This window comes from Lampetra fluviatilis, chromosome 25, assembly GCF_964198595.1.
Source record: "Lampetra fluviatilis chromosome 25, kcLamFluv1.1, whole genome shotgun sequence".
Taxonomy (NCBI): Eukaryota; Metazoa; Chordata; class Hyperoartia; order Petromyzontiformes; family Petromyzontidae; genus Lampetra; species Lampetra fluviatilis.
The window spans coordinates 8,534,708-8,553,921 of record NC_136299.1 but is presented as its reverse complement, the minus strand read 5'-3'; the positions used below and the strand labels follow the sequence as shown (position 1 = coordinate 8,553,921).

General features: G+C 54.4%; 1 protein-coding gene and 1 pseudogene across 1 annotated transcript in view; one reads left to right on the top strand and one right to left on the bottom strand.

Annotated features, from left to right (window-relative positions):
• The first annotated feature begins 70 nt into the window (after positions 1 to 70).
• Positions 71 to 12,616, top strand: LOC144941618 (uncharacterized; annotated as a pseudogene).
• LOC144941768 (creatine kinase B-type-like) overlaps positions 11,880 to 19,214 on the bottom strand; it is a 21,622-nt gene continuing 14,287 nt past the window's right edge. The window contains exons 4-8 of the mRNA XM_078868195.1: positions 18,885 to 19,017; positions 17,855 to 18,026; positions 15,085 to 15,208; positions 14,606 to 14,795; positions 11,880 to 14,096 (exon numbers count right to left, since the gene is read on the bottom strand). Coding sequence (XP_078724321.1) covers positions 13,918 to 14,096; positions 14,606 to 14,795; positions 15,085 to 15,208; positions 17,855 to 18,026; positions 18,885 to 19,017 — 798 coding nt within the window. The 3' untranslated portion in view covers positions 11,880 to 13,917. The remainder of the gene's footprint in view (positions 14,097 to 14,605; positions 14,796 to 15,084; positions 15,209 to 17,854; positions 18,027 to 18,884; positions 19,018 to 19,214) is intronic.

Genomic DNA, 19,214 nt, shown 5'->3' with positions numbered 1-19,214 from the left:
CAGCAGCAGCAGCAGCAGCAGCAGCAGCAGCAGCAGCAGCAGCAGCAGCAGCAGCAGCAGCAGCAGCAGCAGCAGCAGCAGCAGCAGCAGCAGCAGCAGCAGCAGCAGCAGCAGCAGCAGCAGCAGCAGCAGCAGCAGCAGCAGCAGCAGCAGCAGCAGCAGCAGCAGCAGCAGCAGCAGCAGCAGCAGCAGCAGCAGCAGCAGCAGCAGCAGCAGCAGCAGCAGCAGCAGCAGCAGCAGCAGCAGCAGCAGCAGCAGCAGCAGCAGCAGCAGCAGCAGCAGCAGCAGCAGCAGCAGCAGCAGCAGCAGCAGCAGCAGCAGCAGCAGCAGCAGCAGCAGCAGCAGCAGCAGCAGCAGCAGCAGCAGCAGCAGCAGCAGCAGCAGCAGCAGCAGCAGCAGCAGCAGCAGCAGCAGCAGCAGCAGCAGCAGCAGCAGCAGCAGCAGCAGCAGCAGCAGCAGCAGCAGCAGCAGCAGCAGCAGCAGCAGCAGCAGCAGCAGCAGCAGCAGCAGCAGCAGCAGCAGCAGCAGCAGCAGCAGCAGCAGCAGCAGCAGCAGCAGCAGCAGCAGCAGCAGCAGCAGCAGCAGCAGCAGCAGCAGCAGCAGCAGCAGCAGCAGCAGCAGCAGCAGCAGCAGCAGCAGCAGCAGCAGCAGCAGCAGCAGCAGCAGCAGCAGCAGCAGCAGCAGCAGCAGCAGCAGCAGCAGCAGCAGCAGCAGCAGCAGCAGCAGCAGCAGCAGCAGCAGCAGCAGCAGCAGCAGCAGCAGCAGCAGCAGCAGCAGCAGCAGCAGCAGCAGCAGCAGCAGCAGCAGCAGCAGCAGCAGCAGCAGCAGCAGCAGCAGCAGCAGCAGCAGCAGCAGCAGCAGCAGCAGCAGCAGCAGCAGCAGCAGCAGCAGCAGCAGCAGCAGCAGCAGCAGCAGCAGCAGCAGCAGCAGCAGCAGCAGCAGCAGCAGCAGCAGCAGCAGCAGCAGCAGCAGCAGCAGCAGCAGCAGCAGCAGCAGCAGCAGCAGCAGCAGCAGCAGCAGCAGCAGCAGCAGCAGCAGCAGCAGCAGCAGCAGCAGCAGCAGCAGCAGCAGCAGCAGCAGCAGCAGCAGCAGCAGCAGCAGCAGCAGCAGCAGCAGCAGCAGCAGCAGCAGCAGCAGCAGCAGCAGCAGCAGCAGCAGCAGCAGCAGCAGCAGCAGCAGCAGCAGCAGCAGCAGCAGCAGCAGCAGCAGCAGCAGCAGCAGCAGCAGCAGCAGCAGCAGCAGCAGCAGCAGCAGCAGCAGCAGCAGCAGCAGCAGCAGCAGCAGCAGCAGCAGCAGCAGCAGCAGCAGCAGCAGCAGCAGCAGCAGCAGCAGCAGCAGCAGCAGCAGCAGCAGCAGCAGCAGCAGCAGCAGCAGCAGCAGCAGCAGCAGCAGCAGCAGCAGCAGCAGCAGCAGCAGCAGCAGCAGCAGCAGCAGCAGCAGCAGCAGCAGCAGCAGCAGCAGCAGCAGCAGCAGCAGCAGCAGCAGCAGCAGCAGCAGCAGCAGCAGCAGCAGCAGCAGCAGCAGCAGCAGCAGCAGCAGCAGCAGCAGCAGCAGCAGCAGCAGCAGCAGCAGCAGCAGCAGCAGCAGCAGCAGCAGCAGCAGCAGCAGCAGCAGCAGCAGCAGCAGCAGCAGCAGCAGCAGCAGCAGCAGCAGCAGCAGCAGCAGCAGCAGCAGCAGCAGCAGCAGCAGCAGCAGCAGCAGCAGCAGCAGCAGCAGCAGCAGCAGCAGCAGCAGCAGCAGCAGCAGCAGCAGCAGCAGCAGCAGCAGCAGCAGCAGCAGCAGCAGCAGCAGCAGCAGCAGCAGCAGCAGCAGCAGCAGCAGCAGCAGCAGCAGCAGCAGCAGCAGCAGCAGCAGCAGCAGCAGCAGCAGCAGCAGCAGCAGCAGCAGCAGCAGCAGCAGCAGCAGCAGCAGCAGCAGCAGCAGCAGCAGCAGCAGCAGCAGCAGCAGCAGCAGCAGCAGCAGCAGCAGCAGCAGCAGCAGCAGCAGCAGCAGCAGCAAACACACGAAGCTGCATCATCATCATGAGCATCATACGCCTTGAAAGACCCAAACATCCGCGAGGTTCATAGACCGCCACCGCATCCATTGCACCAACCAAGTGTATTATAATTGATGACAATGATGGTGGTGATGATGTAGTACGGAGACTGTTGTACCCACCCAGACACAGAGCCATGGGACGGGTGGCGACTCAAGACTCGGTGGCCGATCCACAAATACGGAGGCAGGTGAGGCATCGTCGTCCCAGCAGCGATTACTGTATAGTTATTCAACACTCCACTACTCCTGACTCGGCAATCATCTTGCCTGATCGACCACCTCGAACTGCTTGTTGTTGTGTTTAGTTTGTTGTTTTTCAACCGAGCACCTCCGATTAGCGTGGTTGGCTACGTACGGTGTGAAAGAAGTGCAACATGGTACATATCTCAATGTACAGCATCAACAGCCACACACAAAAGACATATCTATAGATTCACCCTGAGACCCATAGACTCGCACACAGATCTATAGATTTACTCTGCAACCCACAGACTTGCACATAGATATGTAGATTCACATATAAAACCAGGCTCATACATGGGCCCTTAGGCTCACACACAGCTCGAATAAACTCACACACAGCCTATTAGGCTCGCAGATTTCTATATATGGACGTGGAGGCATAGCACGATGTAACACAATGTTTGTTTCTGGGTAGTAAGTGTCCTGGTCACAAAAGCAAAGTTTGTGGTGAATAATAGCTATTTTCTGTACTTTTGATGCATAAACAATTGGAAAATAACACTACCCAGGAACAAAAAAAAATGTGTTACACAATATATGTCATCAACATTGCCACTCCGCAATTCTCGACGCAGCAATCAATCAGCTGGCGCCTTAACAACTGGTCTCCAACAACAACAGCAGCCACGCGACTAAAGGAAGTGAGCTATTATCAGTATGATGACAAAATTGGTCATGAAACGCTTTTCAATGCACACACTTTTATTTGCACTCAAAAGTAGAACAGACGTTTGTTTTACCCCCGAAATGAATCAAATGTTGATGTGCTCAAGAAAAAGTGGGTGGCTCGCATAAATTAAATTAAACACATAGCGTCTTATGGTCTAACACCGTTTGAGACGAGGCTCAAAAGAAAGCTGTCTCTGGTGTGGACCAATCAGTTTCAAAGACAATGCATTTATTATCAGAGTATGTTTTTTGTTTGCATTCTGACCCCAAGTATTGTGGTTAATGCAGACATGATTCCTTGTAAAAGGTTTCAGTTTGGTGTTTTAACATCTTAACACCTGTTTTGTTGCCAGAATAAAGGGGCAAACCTATCCTCATTTTTTGGTACTGGCAAAGGAGGTCCCATGATGTAGACTTCCTGTTTTATTGCCAGAAAGGGGTAAAACCTATTCTTCATTTTCATCCTTCGATGCTGGAAAAAAGGGTCCCATGAGCTCTTAGACAACGGTAGTGAAAAAAACAAAACCCCCAACATCGTAGTAGCGTGGAGTTGCATCTACACTTGAATTCGGGCTCACGATCATTGCGAAAATGACGCATTATCACTGAAGCAAAGGAGCAGACGCACGCGCCCCTCTCGCGGGACGCCTTGGAGCCACGATTAAGGGCAACTCGCAAGCAAAGCGTAGAGTTAAAAACGCACACTCGCTCGTTCAGGAGGAACTTCAGGGTCGTGCCTATCCCGTGGCACGCGGGCTTACTGCGACACCTGAGAACAAAGCGGGCAGCCGAGGCGTGCCGAATGAATTGGTATATGTTGAAACTCGTGAATAGCGAGGGGTTTAAACGGTACTCGTGGTCCTCGACTTACGAACATAGTGAGCTACGTGACTCGTTCGTAAGTCGGGGTGTGTCTTTACGTGCCTTTTTGTTTTAGCCGACATCACCGACCTCGTATCGGTAGATGGCAGCAAATGTTCATTAACACAGATTCCCTGCTGCTGCTGCCGCGTTGGCGACGATGCACACTCACAATTAACAACAACGGCTCAAACCAACACGTGGGGTCAATAACACTGAGTGTGGCCTTTACAAGGAGCAATATAAAACAGGCGACGTTTCGGGAAATGGCCCTTTTTAAATCCTTTATATTAAGTTCGCTTGCTTGCTTGCTTGCGTGCTTGCTTGCTTGCTTACGACCGTGCAAATATTTCGGTCGTTTTTTAACCCACTTCCCGTGATCAAATCGAGCTGACATTTTCCACACAGACTCGTTGTGCGAGACAATTAATGTTCGTGAAAAAAAATTTCAAAAATGTTACACTTGTTAGGCAAAAACAATTTATTTTACATTTATTCAAATACAACTCATTCATGGCTTTGGCTGAACGTCACAGTGTAGGAGCCCAGAGCGTAAACCCTCCACAGGCCGTGGCGGAGTAGCGCAGTTGGTAGCGCCCTCACTTCCCATGCCAAAGGTCGCGGGATCGATCCCCGCGTCCTCCACAGGCGAATATATTTTTAAATCCTTTATATTAAGTTCGCTTGCTTGCTTGCTTGCGTGCTTGCTTGCGTGCTTGCTTGCTTGCTTACGACCGTGCAAATCTTTCGGTCGTTTTTTAACCCACTTCCCGTGATCCAATCGAGCTGACATTTTCCACACAGACTCGTTGTGCGAGACAATTAATGTTCATGAAAAAAAATTCCCAAAATTTTACACTGTTTAGGGAAAACAAATTAAATATTTAATTACCAATTGTTTAATACTGGCAGACAATCATCTGACCCATTGGTGGCAGCCATCTCAAGCCAGAGGACGAGAAGACTCTAGCCGCCACGCATATAAAGGATTTATAGTGAAAAACTTAGTTTTTACGGGTTTACTTGTTCATGGTATACGGAGAGGCCGGAGACGTATACAGCGATCTCCAGAGAGGTAGAATGGCCTCAGTCGACCTCTCTGTGTGCTATGAAGAAGGGCTATTGCCCGACACGTCGCCTATTAGATTGTATTTTTTCCAAGGCCACCCAGTGCTTTGAATGTATTGAGTGGGGTTTTTTTTCTCGCCATCACATTTACGTTGTCCTGTGGGGTATTGGAGTCGCGTTTTAACCAATGATAATTTTATTCTACTGAATGACAACAAACATAGATACGATGTGACGTCTGATGGAAAATAAGAATAGGCTTTACCCTTCCCGGCCTTAATACTAACAGGAGGTGTGAAGATGTTAGTACACCAAATAGACAAACCAAGTCTGCATTAACTACGCATGAGTCTTGTGTTAAAACATGAAGAACAAACGTGCTCTGGTCTGACACTGGTGAGACTAGGCCATAAAGAAGGCTGCTGTATCTGGTGTAGGCCAATCAGTTTCAAAGACAATGCTATTTATTATCAGAACATGTTTGCATGGTCACCACAAACAAGTTCGTGGGTTTAATGCAGACTTGATACCTTGCAAACAGGTTTCTATTTGGTGTTTGAATATCTTTTAATGCCGGAAATGGTAAAACCTATTCTTATTAATCTTTTAAAACAGTCTGCCTCAGCAGCAGACCATGCTTTCCCACCTGATGACGGACGCTTGTGTTGCGCCCGAAACGTCGTGATTTATTTTACTTTATACCTACGTGACTTTACCTATTCTTATTTCTCATAAACGTGCTTTCAAAACAACGTTGTGCATTGTCCTTGAAACTGATTGGCCTACGCCAGAGCTGCAGCCTCCTGTATGGCCCCGTTTCTCCACCGGTGTTAGTGGGTCAGAGAACAACGCCAAAAATGCGAGCACAGCAAGGGCAATGCAAGTATCAAAGTGTAGCGTCGGACATACGTATGCACACACCGCCTGTTTACTTACCTGCAGTTACGGCCAGCGGTATGTAGGGGGTGCCAGCCTGTACAAGGGGATAGAGAGAGAAAGCCGGACCATAGAGAGGCTGGGTTCTCCTCCCCAACCGCAGGTGAGGGCTGGGGAGGGGAGGGGCCTTTCCAGGATTCTCTGGAAGATTCCAGAAAAGGGGCGGTACCGGGGGCGAAGAGTCCCCGGGACGAGTATAAAAGGCGGCTCTCAGGTCGGCTCGAGGCAGTGCTACGAAGACTGAAGACCAGCTAGGTTAGGACCCTGGGACTTCGGGACCCGACGTCCTTTTAAGGACTGGGCCCGAATACGGACCAGTGGTCTGGCTGGGTCGGGTCAGCCAGTCTCCCCTAGGTCACCCCTAGCCAGAGGGCTTTAGCTTACCCCGAGTGATAGAGCCCGGAGGCTGTACCTCCTTAGTGAGCGGGGTAAAGGGGTGCCGTGATACGTTGTTATAAATAAAAGTGTTGCCTCCAAGGTATGTCGCAAGTCTCCTGGAACCCACTACAAAAGCATTGATAGCTCGGGTCGAGCAGCTAATATACCTTTGGACGTCTGAACACCTCCTGTTATTAATGCCGGAAAGGTTAAAGCCGATGATATTTTTCAAAATTTCCATGCCACCAAAGGGGTCCCATAATGTTATGTTTGTTGCGAGACATTTGTGTGTGTGGAAAACCGGGTTTAACCGGTTTTTCTCATTCGGTTACCGGTAACGTGAAAACAAAGCCAGATTTTAACCACCATAATCTCTACCCTGTGCATCCGCGCGATTAATTGTTGAATATATTCAATTAAATACATATTCGACTATTACCATACTCCATTTATTTAGCTCCTCCTTTAAAAAAACGTCACAGTGTTCTTGACGAGATGCGTTGCCTTTGTTTGGCATTCATTCGTTCCAACGGGCGGGTTCCCCCCGTTTCGCCCTCTGCTGTTCGCGGCTTGGAACTTGCAACACTGCAAATCTCAGCGCCCGTCGCGCTATCGGTATCGGCTTTCAGACGAGCTGATTCGTCGTCTCTTCGAGGGTTTATACCACCAACAACCGACCCGCGTAAACAATACGTGGCCAACTACGAGTTACTGTTTCAGCACCACCGGCGTGTTGGAGAGTAAACCCACGACCATTTGCAATTCGAGTCGCCGTGACGTTTCGCTGGTGATTTGGACAACGGCTAGCTTCGTCGGGCCATGTAGCCAGAATTGTGAAGAAGCCTTCCCGTTTCCGGTCCTAAATAGATCTGAGAAACGTCACAGTACTCGAATTATAATTGATTTGGGTTTACTCTCCAACACACCGTTTGTGCTGAAGTAGTCACTCATTGGCTACGATTTGGATAGGTTACAAACCTTGCCAATTGACTGTGTCGGGTGGTGGTGGGATAACGGCACATTTCTATTTACGCGATCGAACACAAAATACCTTTATTCTGAATAATATTGATTTGATTTAACGTGGATCAGAGAACTCATGGGGTCAGGATATATGGAGTCTCACCTGCAAGAGTGACCCGACCTGGGTCACCAATAAGACGCAAGCAAAACGAACACGAGTACTGTACTGTACATCGATTAAACAAATATAAATCTGTGCAAAAAAAAACCCAATCGTGTCAAATGGAAAACTGACAACGTTGCACAATCTCAAACCGTGATATTAAATTCCCTGCAGCGTAAATCGTCTGGGGCAGGTTATTTTTGTCAAGACTGATCACAGAACAATTCCACGATTAAAGCTACGGAAGTATGAAAACAGATCTATAGGGTGACCACAGCAACAATATGTAAACAGATGAGGACGTAAATATGTCATCAACATTGCCCTTAAAATATAAAATCATGAGCAGCTTTTGAAGGTCGCTCTCCGCGGCAGGGTGAGTGTGAAAAGCGCCGCCTGCGACGTTGTGGTTCCAGAGATCACTCAGATGTGCCTCTGTGATGTCCACTTCCGCGCGTCACTTCTCTGCACGCAAAGAGATAGGGGGGTCCTTTCGTCTCAATACCCGAACGCCGAGAGCACAATCGGAACAACATATATTGGAGAAAATATTTGTAACAAAAATTTTGCGTGACATTATTCTGCCGTGGCAAGGCGGGTGGGGAACTTGTGCTGCCTTGCTAATATGTGGACACAGAGGTCACCTGTACACACGTGTGTGTTCCTGTACACTTCAGTCCAGTACAAGGACAATGCATTGTTGTCCTGTACGTACTGTTGTCCTCCCCCGACACCTCCGATTAGCACGGTTGGCAACGTACGTGCTTACGTGAACTTCTTTCGCACCGTAAGTATCCAACCGTGTTAATCGGAGGTGCGAAAGAACTTCAACATGCATATGTACACGCGTGTTCCTGTGCACGTGTATTTCCGTACACACGTGTGCGTTAATGTGCGCGCTTCGGCGAGCGGTCGTGTAGCTCACGGCCACCAATACCAGTGACGATTATCTGAACTGGTCCTGGATCTCCTCCTCCCCCCCCTCCTGCTCGACTCAGCCTTAAATGAGTCCGGTACCTGGTGCGGTGTGTAAACATCGCCACTAGGGAGACAAAGGCGACCGGGCGTGGTGTTGGCCACCCACCCCCTCGTGTGCCGTGCCGACCTTCATAGGTGCTACTCGCTAATAGCACTTGGCACAACAAGTCTGTTGAAGCTAATAGGGGGTGGGCGAGAATCTTTGTCTTTGGGTGTCCAGTACATGTGCATTTATGTATACAGTATAAATAAAAGATAATTACTTTGATGCAATTGACGAGGCATTCATATCTCGACGTTTCGTTGAACTGGCTTTGTTCAAGAACGACTAGGTTGTTGGAGAGGTGTAATTTTTTTTTTAAAAGCAGGAATAAGTGGGGTGGGAAAGGGTAGAAGCGCAGGCCCTGCAATGTCTCGCTCTCGCCACTGCTGGCGGAAGAGGCCTACACTCGAGGTGAGCTCTGGGGAGACCCTATAGACTAGTATAGAAGTCCTGTATCCTCCTCTCGCACGCTGGCCTGGCGTATTTATTTACTAAACTAAAACATATTAATTTTACCAGGTAAGGCCCACACTAAGCTATCTTTTTTTCAGAAGCGATCCGGCTTGCACAAATGATAGCTCAACAAAGTGGCTTATCGTTTGGAAATTTATTGCAACCCAAATACCCTAAACGCATGATGTTTATTCGAAATGTGGAGGGGAAACACCGGAGGACCCGGAGGAAAATACACGTGACAAAGCGGGGAGAGAGACGAAAATTGCAAATTTCCAGCAGGCGTCAGGGTCAGGATCGAACCCACGACCTCCTGCATACCAAGCGAGGTAGTAAACATCTCGCTGCCAGTTGTGAGTACCCACACTTTACCCCACCACACGCGAGACCTGTCGATAAATGACCTGTCACGTACAGATTTATATTGCTGGGTCAGGATCCGACGAACATAACAACAAGAGGATCGTTCTATCTCGAATTCGGTGTAAAATACACATATTTAAAGAGCCGCAAGGCACTGTGTGGTGAAGACGAGACGGGTAGTCCTAAATAAATATCAGCTCTGGAACTACAGGTTTACGACTCCTGCTCATGGTGAACTGGACTTCCATGGTGAACTGCACTTCCATGGTGAACTGGAGTCACATAGTGAACTGGCATCCCATGGTGAACTGGAGTCCCATAGTGAACTGGACTCCCATGGTGAACTGGACTTCCATGGTAAACTGGAGTCCCATAGTGAACTGGCCTCCCATGGTGAACTGGAGTCCCATGGTGAATTGGACTCCCATGGTGAACTGGACTTCCATGGTGAACTGGACTCCCATGGTGAACTGGACTCCCACACAATGCGTACTCACAGCAGCTGTACGCTGCGAGTTCAACTCACAGCCTCCCCGTCCACCCCCTGTCCTAGCGGGGTGGGGGGGGTCTCGACCGCCACCCCCTCCCCTATTCTCCCCTCTGTTTCCGTCCCTGATCATCACCCACCCCCACTCGCCCCCCCCCTTTTCCTCCCCTTTACTCCGCCCGCTCCCCCCACTTCCTCCCCTCCGCCCAGCGTCCTCCCTCGCTCCACACGTGGCCCCCTCCCACCCTCACCTGCTCCCCCCTCTCGCCCTTTCCACCTTCGTCTACCCCCTTTTACCCCCTTTGCCCCCACCCCACCCCCCCTGTCATCACCCCCTCCCTTGCTCCAATTAAATACGATACTGGGGCCTCGCAGCCCCTCCTCCCACCACCCACCCCCCCCCATCCACCTCCACACACGCGCGCACACCTGTCAAGCAAAGACAAAGGTCTCGCGTGCAGCCTCTTGCAGGCAATTGAGGCAAGTGCTTTTAGTGCGTAAAGCGCCGACGATGATCGCCACAGCGCACGACGTTGCCTCGTCGAAGGCTGAGCCGACCTAGGGGAGACCCACGACCGGTACCGGTTGAGATATTCGTCTTCTGGTGGTTGACCGCGAGCGGGAACCGTGGCGTGCCCAACCGCAGCGCCACCGCTCTTAAAAGCTGACCTGATTCCATCTGCCGGCGTGGCAATTTGAACGTCGGTTCCGCAATCCCCCCCCTCACCACGTTCCCTTCTCTCCTGCGCCCTGTGTCCACGTCCCGCACTTTCGACGACTTCGCCGCTGCTGTTCGCCCGTGATCGAAGGGCAGGTGACGCGTGCCGTGGGGTCAAATGTGGGTGCTCCGAATCTCTTCTCCAGACGCGTCTTTGTCTCTGCTCACCGTGGAAGAGGAGACCGAATTACCCCCCTCTAAGCTCGACAGTTGTGGTGGCGAGATGTTAACCACCTCGCCTGGTGTACAGGAGGTCGTGGGTTCGATCCCGACTCTGACGCCTGCTGCTGTATATTTGGAGTTTGCGGTGTATCTCTCTCTCATCATCATCACGGTGGCTAGGAGATGTTAACTACCTCGCCTGGTATACAGGAGGGCGTGGGTTCGATCCCGACCCTGACGCTTGCTGCTGTATATTTGGAGTTTGCGGTGTCTCTCTCTCTCTCATCATCATCACGGTGGCTAGGATATGTTAACTACCTCGCCTGGCATATAGGAGGTCGTGGGTTCGATCCCGACCCTGACGCATGCTGCTGTATATTTGGAGTTTGCGGTGTCTTTCTCTCTCTCTCCTCGTGGTCGCGTGCATTGTTCTCCGGATCCTCAGGTGTTTTCCCGTCGCGTATTTGGCTGCGAGACATTTCCACACGACGAAATGTCGCTTCTTAAAATGAGCGAATACAGCTCAGTGGGCCTTACCTAGTAAAGTTCAAAAAACGTTTGTTTCAATAGAGGGGCCACTTCCGTCAGCAGCGGCGTGATCAAGCACTTGCAGGGCTGCGCTTACATCAATGTATTAAACCCCACCCCAAATATCCACAGCCGTAAGACGCTCACACACACCCTTAAAGGGTGCTTAGAGGAGCCCCTGAGATCTCCCATCGGGATCGATACCGGAAAAGCTGTCTCTTTAAAATGGGAATAATATTACCGTGCGGTTACTATAACCGTGTACCACCATGGGCTACACCAAAGACAAAGATCCCCCGTATAGCCTGAACGGACTGTTGGGGCAAGTGCTGTTAACGAGCACCTTTGCAAAGCCGGCACGGCACACGAGGGGGTGGGTGGCCAGCACCACACCCGGCCGCCTTTGTCTCCCTGGTTGCAATATTTACACACCGTACCAGGTACTCATTTGAGGCTGAGTCGACCTAGGGGAGGCCCAGGTCCGGTCCAGATAATCGTCACTGGTGTTGGCCGTGAGCGGGAATCTAACTCGGGACGCCAGGTCCGTAGCGCAGGGCGCTAACCGCTCCACTCGTACCATCACTCACCACTCACACTCATTACACACTCTCCACACACACACAGCCACAATCATTCCCCACACACACTCATCACACATTCTCCACACACAGACAGCCACAATCACTCACCACTCACACTCATTACACACTCTCCACACACACACACAGCCACAATCATTCCCCACACACGCAAGCCACCATCACTCACCACGCACGCACACTCAACACACTCCACACGCGCGCACAGAGGAAGCCACAGCGCCATAAACACTTCGCGTCTCATCCGCTTTTATTTTGTTTTCTATCGATCGCAGTTTCGAGCGACTTCCATAGAAAACAAGGTCCACTGGTAAGAGCGCGGTTTGGGGAGGGTGACAGAGTGGGGGGTGGTTGGGTGGTTGGGTGGTTGGGTGGTCCCTCTTCAATCAAGGAGGACCGGGGGGGGGGGGGTGCGTGAGTTTAGTGGCCTCTCAGCCTCTGGGCAGAGCCGTCCCTCGAGTGCACGACTAATCACGGACGACCGCCCCGGGCCCCGCGCTTTGGTGGGAAGAGTGGGGGGGGGGCGCCCGCGCTTCGACGTCACGGTGCCAGATGTAATACTTTCGATTTATTTTGAAGGCGTTGTGGGGGGGGGGGTGTCACACTGGATGAGTTGCCCACCCATATGGACGGCCCTGTCTCTCTGTGTTTGTTAATTTAGTTGTAAGAGAGAGAGAGACAGAGAGGAAGCGAGGCAAGGGTAGAGGGGAGTAGCGTCACGCGGGACCCGATACAGACCAACGCTGACCTCATCTATTTCCCTAGGCTAATGGTGATGTCATTAGGAATATATTGTGTACCTGTGTGTGTACGTGTGGTGATGCATCTCTCAGTGTGTGTGTGTAATACGCGTGGCGTACAACGTTCTTGTGTTCATTTTAGCAGCATTTGATCACTCGTGCGTGTGTGTGTGTGTCCGTGTTGGGTTTAGGTGGAAGAGAACGAGTGTGGTACCGCCATCTGAAATGCTTCTAACCTCTTTAAGAAATCATCGTTAACCGCATCAACATCATCACCACCATCATCATCATCACAATATATGAAGTCATCACTACGATCATCATTGCCTCTCGCGATGAGAGTTAACGTTCATCGGGTGCCATCATCATAATTACCATCATCATCATCATCACCTTCATCATCACCATCATCATCACCACAATGCCCTAATCACGACCTATGTCAACCTTCATAATCGGAGTCATCATCATCACCACTAAATTACAACCCCCCAAAAAATATACTACCGTTTAACATTTAATCACAATAATAATCATAAAAAATAAATCACACCACGCGCGTTGTAACACGGGGGGGGGGGCTACATCATTAGACATCACTCGATGTGGTGGGGGCGGGGGGGGGGCTAGGGGGGTGAGGTGGGGGGGGGGGTGAGGCGGGATGGCGTCACGTGAGCTACCAACACAGAGTAATGATAAAGGTAGCTGAGTGGGGAGGTGATTTGGTGGGTGGGTACGTGGGGTACACTTCGGTAGGCGGTTGCACTGGATAGGTGGGGTAAGGTTGCGGTGGTTGGGGTATGCGAGTAAGTGGCTCGGCAGATTGGTAGCTGGGCAGGTAGGGAAGCGGGTGTACAGGTGGTTGTGCAGGTAGGCACGTGGCTGGGTAGGTGGCTGTGTAAGTAGGTTTATGGGTATACTGACTTTCAGCTGCGTGGGTACGTGGGTGGGCGCGCAGGTGAACTGGTTGGTATCTGGATGCCCAGGTGTGTGGGTAGACAGTTGAATCAGGGAGCTTATAGCACGCAAGCCAAGCGAACGGACGAACTGCTGAGCGAATCGATGAACAGAGAGGGCTGGACGGCCAGGTGAGTGTTTCGGTGAGCAGTTCGCCGGACGGACAATTTGATCGGTTCAGTATATAGACAGGTGAGTGTTTCGGTGAGCGGTTTGCCGGACGGACAGTTTGATCGGTTCAGTATATAGACAGGTGAGTGTTTCGGTAAGCGGTTCGCCGGACGGACAATTTGATCGGTTCAGTATATTGACAGGTGAGCGTTTCGGTGAGCAGGCAGCTGGACGGACAGGCAAAGTATTGTGGAGAGCAGTGGACACGCGAGCGAGCGGGCGAACGAGCGAGCGAGCGAGCAGTGGACACGCGAGCGAGCGGGCGAGCGGGCGGGCGAGCGGGCGAGCGAGCGGGCGAGCGGGCGAGCGAGCGGGCGAGCGAGTGGGCGAGCGGCTGATCTTCCACCACCGCTCCTCCCGCCCCCCCACCATCACCGAAGAGGGTGCCGGGCTCCTCTCACTTGGGCGCCGGCACGAGGTCGTCGATGCTGCCGCCCTTCTCGAGGCGCTTCTCCATCTCGACGAGCAGCTTCACGCCGTCCACCACCATCTGGACGAGCTCCACCTCGGAGAAGCCGATGCGGTCGGCGTTGGAGATGTCGAAGACGCCGCCGACGGCCGCCGTGTCCACGCCGCCTGCCAGAGAGGGGGGCTAGATGTTAACTCCCTCGCCTGGTATGCAGGAGGTCGTGGGTTCGATCCAGACCCTGACGCCTGCTGTATATTTGAAGTTTGCGGTGTTTCTCTCTCTCATCATCATCACGATGGCTAGGAGATGTTGACTACCTCGACTGGTATGCAGGAGGTCGTGGGTTCGATCGTGACCCTGACGCCTGCTATATATTTGGAGTTTGCGGTGTCTCTCTCTCTCTCTCTCATCATCATCACGGTGGCTAGGAGATGTTGACTACCTCGCCTGGTATGCAGGAGGTCGTGGGTTCGATCCTGACCTTGACGCCTGATGTATATTTGGAGTTTGCGGTGTCTCTCATCATCAATACGGTGGCTAGGAGATGTTGACCACCTCTCCTGGAATGCAGGAGGTCGTGGGTTCGATCCTGAACCTGATGTCTGCTGTATATTTGGAGTTTGCGGTGTTTCTCTCTCTCCCGCGCGGTCACTAACACACACACGCGCGCGCGTACCCGTGCCGCGCTTCTGCAGGCGCAGGCGCTTGAGCGTGTCCCCGAAGCCGGCATGCTTGCTGAGGTGGGGCAGCTTGATGTGCACGCCGGCACGCAGCCCCGTGCCCAGGTTGGAGGGACACGTGAGCACGTAGCCCAGGTGCTCGTTCCACATGAACGGGTGGCCCTTCTGCTTGAAGATATCCTCGATCTGCCGCCGGGGCCAATGAGGTGGGTGGGTAGGTGGGGCGAGGAGGAAGGGGGCGAGGTGGGTGGGGGGGTGGGGGGTGGGGGGGCGACAGGGGGAGGGAGGGGGTGGGGACATAGGGGGAGGGGGGCAAGACGTGGCGGAGACCGACGGTTAAATCGAGGTGTAGGAGGACCAGGAGGAGGGAAGGATGTGGGATGATTGGAGGAGGAGGACTAGGTGGAGGAGGGAGGGGAAGGCAGAAGGGGATGGAGGGGAGGGGTGTAGGTGGAGGGGGGAGGCCGCTGCTCACCTTGGTGAGGCCGGTGCAGAAGCGCTGGAAGACGGACTTCATGTCGCCGCCCTTCTCCATGGAGATGACGCGGAGGTGATCCTCCTCGTTCACCCACACGAGGAACTTCTTGGTGTCGTTGTGCCTGTCCACCAGCACCACCAGCATCAAAGACAAAGATCCCCCGTGTAGCCTTAACATACTGTGGGGGCAAGTGCTGTTAGCGAGCACCTATAAAGGCCGGCACGGCACACGGGGGTGGGGGGTGGGTGGCCAACACCACGCCCAGCCGCGTTTGTCTCCCCAGTGGCGATGTTTACTACACAGCGCAGCAGGTACGCATTCGAGGCTGAGTCGACTTAGGGGAGGCCCAGGACCGGTTCAGATAATCCGTCACTGGCGTTGGCCGTGAGCGGGAATCGAACCCGGGTTGCCAGGTTCGTAGCGCAACGCGCTAACCACTACCACCACCGCTCCCCACACCACCAGCAGCACCATCACCACCACCACCATCACCACCATCACCACCATCACCACCAGCACCACCACCAGCACCACCAGCACCACCAGCACCACCACCAGCACCACCAGCACCACCACCACCATCACCAGCATCACCACCACCAGCACCACCACCAGCACCACCACCAGCACCACCAGCACCACCACCACCATCACCAGCATCACCACCACCAGCACCAGCACCACCACCAGCACCACCAGCACCACCACCACTATCACCAGCATCACCACCACCAGCACCAGCACCACCAGCACCACCACCAGCACCACCACCAGCACCACCAGCACCACCAGCACCACCACCACCAGCACCACCACCAGCACCACCACCAGCACCACCAGCACCACCAGCACCACCACCACCAGCACCAGCATCACCACCACCATCACCACCATCACCACCAGCACCACCACCACCAGCATCACCACCACCATCACCACCATCACTACCACCACCAGCACCACCACCAGCATCACCAGCACACCACCACCAGCACCACCACCAGCACCACCACCAGCACCACCAGCACCACCACCAGCACCACCACCACCAGCACCAGCATCACCACCACCATCACCACCATCACCACCAGCACCACCACCAGCATCACCACCACCATCACCACCATCACTACCACCACCAGCACCACCACCAGCATCACCAGCACACCACCACCAGCACCACCACCAGCACCACCACCAGCACCACCAGCACCACCACCAGCACCACCACCACCAGCACCAGCATCACCACCACCATCACCACCATCACCACCATCACCACCAGCACCACCACCACCAGCATCACCACCACCATCACCACCATCACTACCACCACCAGCACCACCACCAGCATCACCAGCACACCACCACCAGCACCACCACCAGCACCACCACCAGCACCACCACCAGCACCACCAGCACCACCACCAGCACCACCACCACCAGCACCAGCATCACCACCACCATCACCACCATCACCACCATCACCACCAGCACCACCACCACCAGCATCACCACCATCACCACCATCACTACCACCACCAGCACCACCACCAGCATCACCAGCACACCACCACCAGCACCACCACCAGCACCACCACCAGCACCACCACCACCAGCACCAGCATCACCACCACCAGCATCACCACCACCATCACCACCATCACCACCACCACCAGCACCACGGGGAGGAGAGGGGAGGAAGAGGGTGAGAGTAGAGGAGGCGATCGTGAGATAGAGGAGGAAGAGGGAGGAGGAGGAGGATGTGGTGGGGAGGGGGGGAGACGGAGGAGGTGGGAGGAGAATGTGAGATGGAGGAGGAGTTAAGGTGATGAAGGAGGAGGAGGAGGAGGCAGAGGTCGCAATCGGGTACCCGATATCCGTACCCTACCCGATACCCGGCTACCCGTACCCGGCCGGGTAGGGTACGGGTAGCCGTTTGCGACCCTGGTGCGTGTAAGGAATCAAAACCCGTTTGCGACCTCTGGGAGGAGGTGATGAAGGAGGAGAAGGAGTATCAGGAGGAGTAAAAGGATGAGGTGGAGGGGGAAGTGGAGCGTTCGGCTAAGTTTCGCGATTTGAGTCACGCATCGGAAATTTGTCAAATTTTCCGACGGTGAACCGGACTGACTGTGCCGGCACACGGAAGCTGCCAGTGACGTCCACCGAGAGCGAAGCAGATGGGCGCGTAGGAGTCGTGGTGGCATAGCCATCCTCCTCGTCATCACCACGTGACGCGCATCTTCAAATCTCTCCATAGACTTGCCCCACCTCATCTCGCCTCTCTCGTCTCCCTCTCTGTCCCTCCTTCTCCCTGTGCCCAATTATGTTGTCTATCCTTCTGCCGATAAACTCAACACTGTCCATAGACTCAACACTGCACCATAGACTCAACACTGCACCATAGACTCAACACTGCACCATAGACTCAACACTGCCTCTGCACATGAAGAAGTCCCCTTCATTAACCTCCTCCCGTTCCTCTCGCAAAGCCTCACCTCTTGTCTACCATCGCCCATTCCCATCCTCTTCCCTCCCCTCGCCCCTCCACTCCTTCCCGTCCCTCCCCTATATCCCTTTCGTGAACCCCAAGTATCCCTCTATATCGCTGCTGTCACTCGTTCTCCGAAACCTTGTAAGCACGCGCACCCCCCTGCCAACACCGTGATCATTTAGATGATCACGGTCAATTACCACGACCGCCGCGGTATTAACCGGGGCAGCCAGCTGATGCTCGCCACCAACTGCCACCACCAACCCCACGTACCAAATCCCGCGGCCGTCGGGCCAATCGCGGCCCATGCCGGACGCGAGCAGCAGCGGGGAGACGGGCTTGTCGAACAGGAAGTGGTCATCGATCAGCTGCTGCTGCTCGGCGTCAGTCATGCTCTTGAGCGCGTAGTACTTCCCCTGCAGATCCCCATCCAGCTGGCTCAAGGCTGTTGGGAGGTAGGAGGGGAGGAGGGAGAGGGGAGGAGGGAGGAGGTAGGGGGAATTGGGGGAGGAGACGGGGCTTAGTGGTGTCACTAATTTGTTTTTTTCTTTGCGGGATTAACAGAAGTGTCTGGCACGTGACCACAGTAGCCACAGCCGTAGAGAGAGGTACAGTGGATGTGGTGTGCCGGGTATGGATAATATTGTCCGGGTCATTGAGCTGGACAGACCACCTGGCCTAAATTATACGCTGCGTCTCACCACCTCCCACTCTCAATGGAGAGATGATGATGACGATGAGATCTCACCCCCACTCACCCTTGATGGGCGATGACGATGATGACGATGATGGTGATGATTAGATGAGAGGTGGCTCCCCACACCCACTCGATGGACGATGATGGTGACGATAACAACGATGGTGATGACGACGATGATGGTGGTGATGATGATGATGATAACGGTGATGACGATGGTGACCACGATGATGATGACGATGATTATGATGATGGTGACGACGATGATGACGACGATTATGATGATGATGGTGACGACGATGATGATAACGGTGATGACGATGGTGACGACGATGATGATGATGACGGTGATGACGACGGTGACGACGATGATGATGACGGTGACGATGATGATGACGGTGACGATGATGATGACGACAATGACGACGGTGATGACGACAGTGACGACGATGATGATGACGGTGATGATGACGGTGACGATGATGATGACGACGATGATGACGACGGTGACGACGATTATGATGACGGTGATGACGACAGTGACGATGACGATGAGCTGTGCCCCCCTCCCTGCCCCCCACCAACCCCTCCCCCCCCGACTCTCACCCTCGATGGAGAGGCTCTCGATGGCTCGGCGCTCCCCGCGGCTGCAGTGAGGGGGGAGGCAGAATCCCCGGATGCTGCGCCCGGTGCGCACGCGGCTACTCAGCACGTAGTCCGGGTCCAGGTCGTCCCCCCCCTGCACGCACAGCAGAGACAAAGGTCCCCCGCGTAGTCTCCAACAGACCGCCGGGGCTAAGGGCTGTTGGGAGGCGCACGAGAGCGAGGGTGCGGCCGGCTTCCACGCCCGGCCGCCTTTGTCTCCCCCGGTGAAGACGTTCGACGCACACCGCGGCCGGGTACGGACACACGGACGCAGCGTCTTTACCCGGTGAA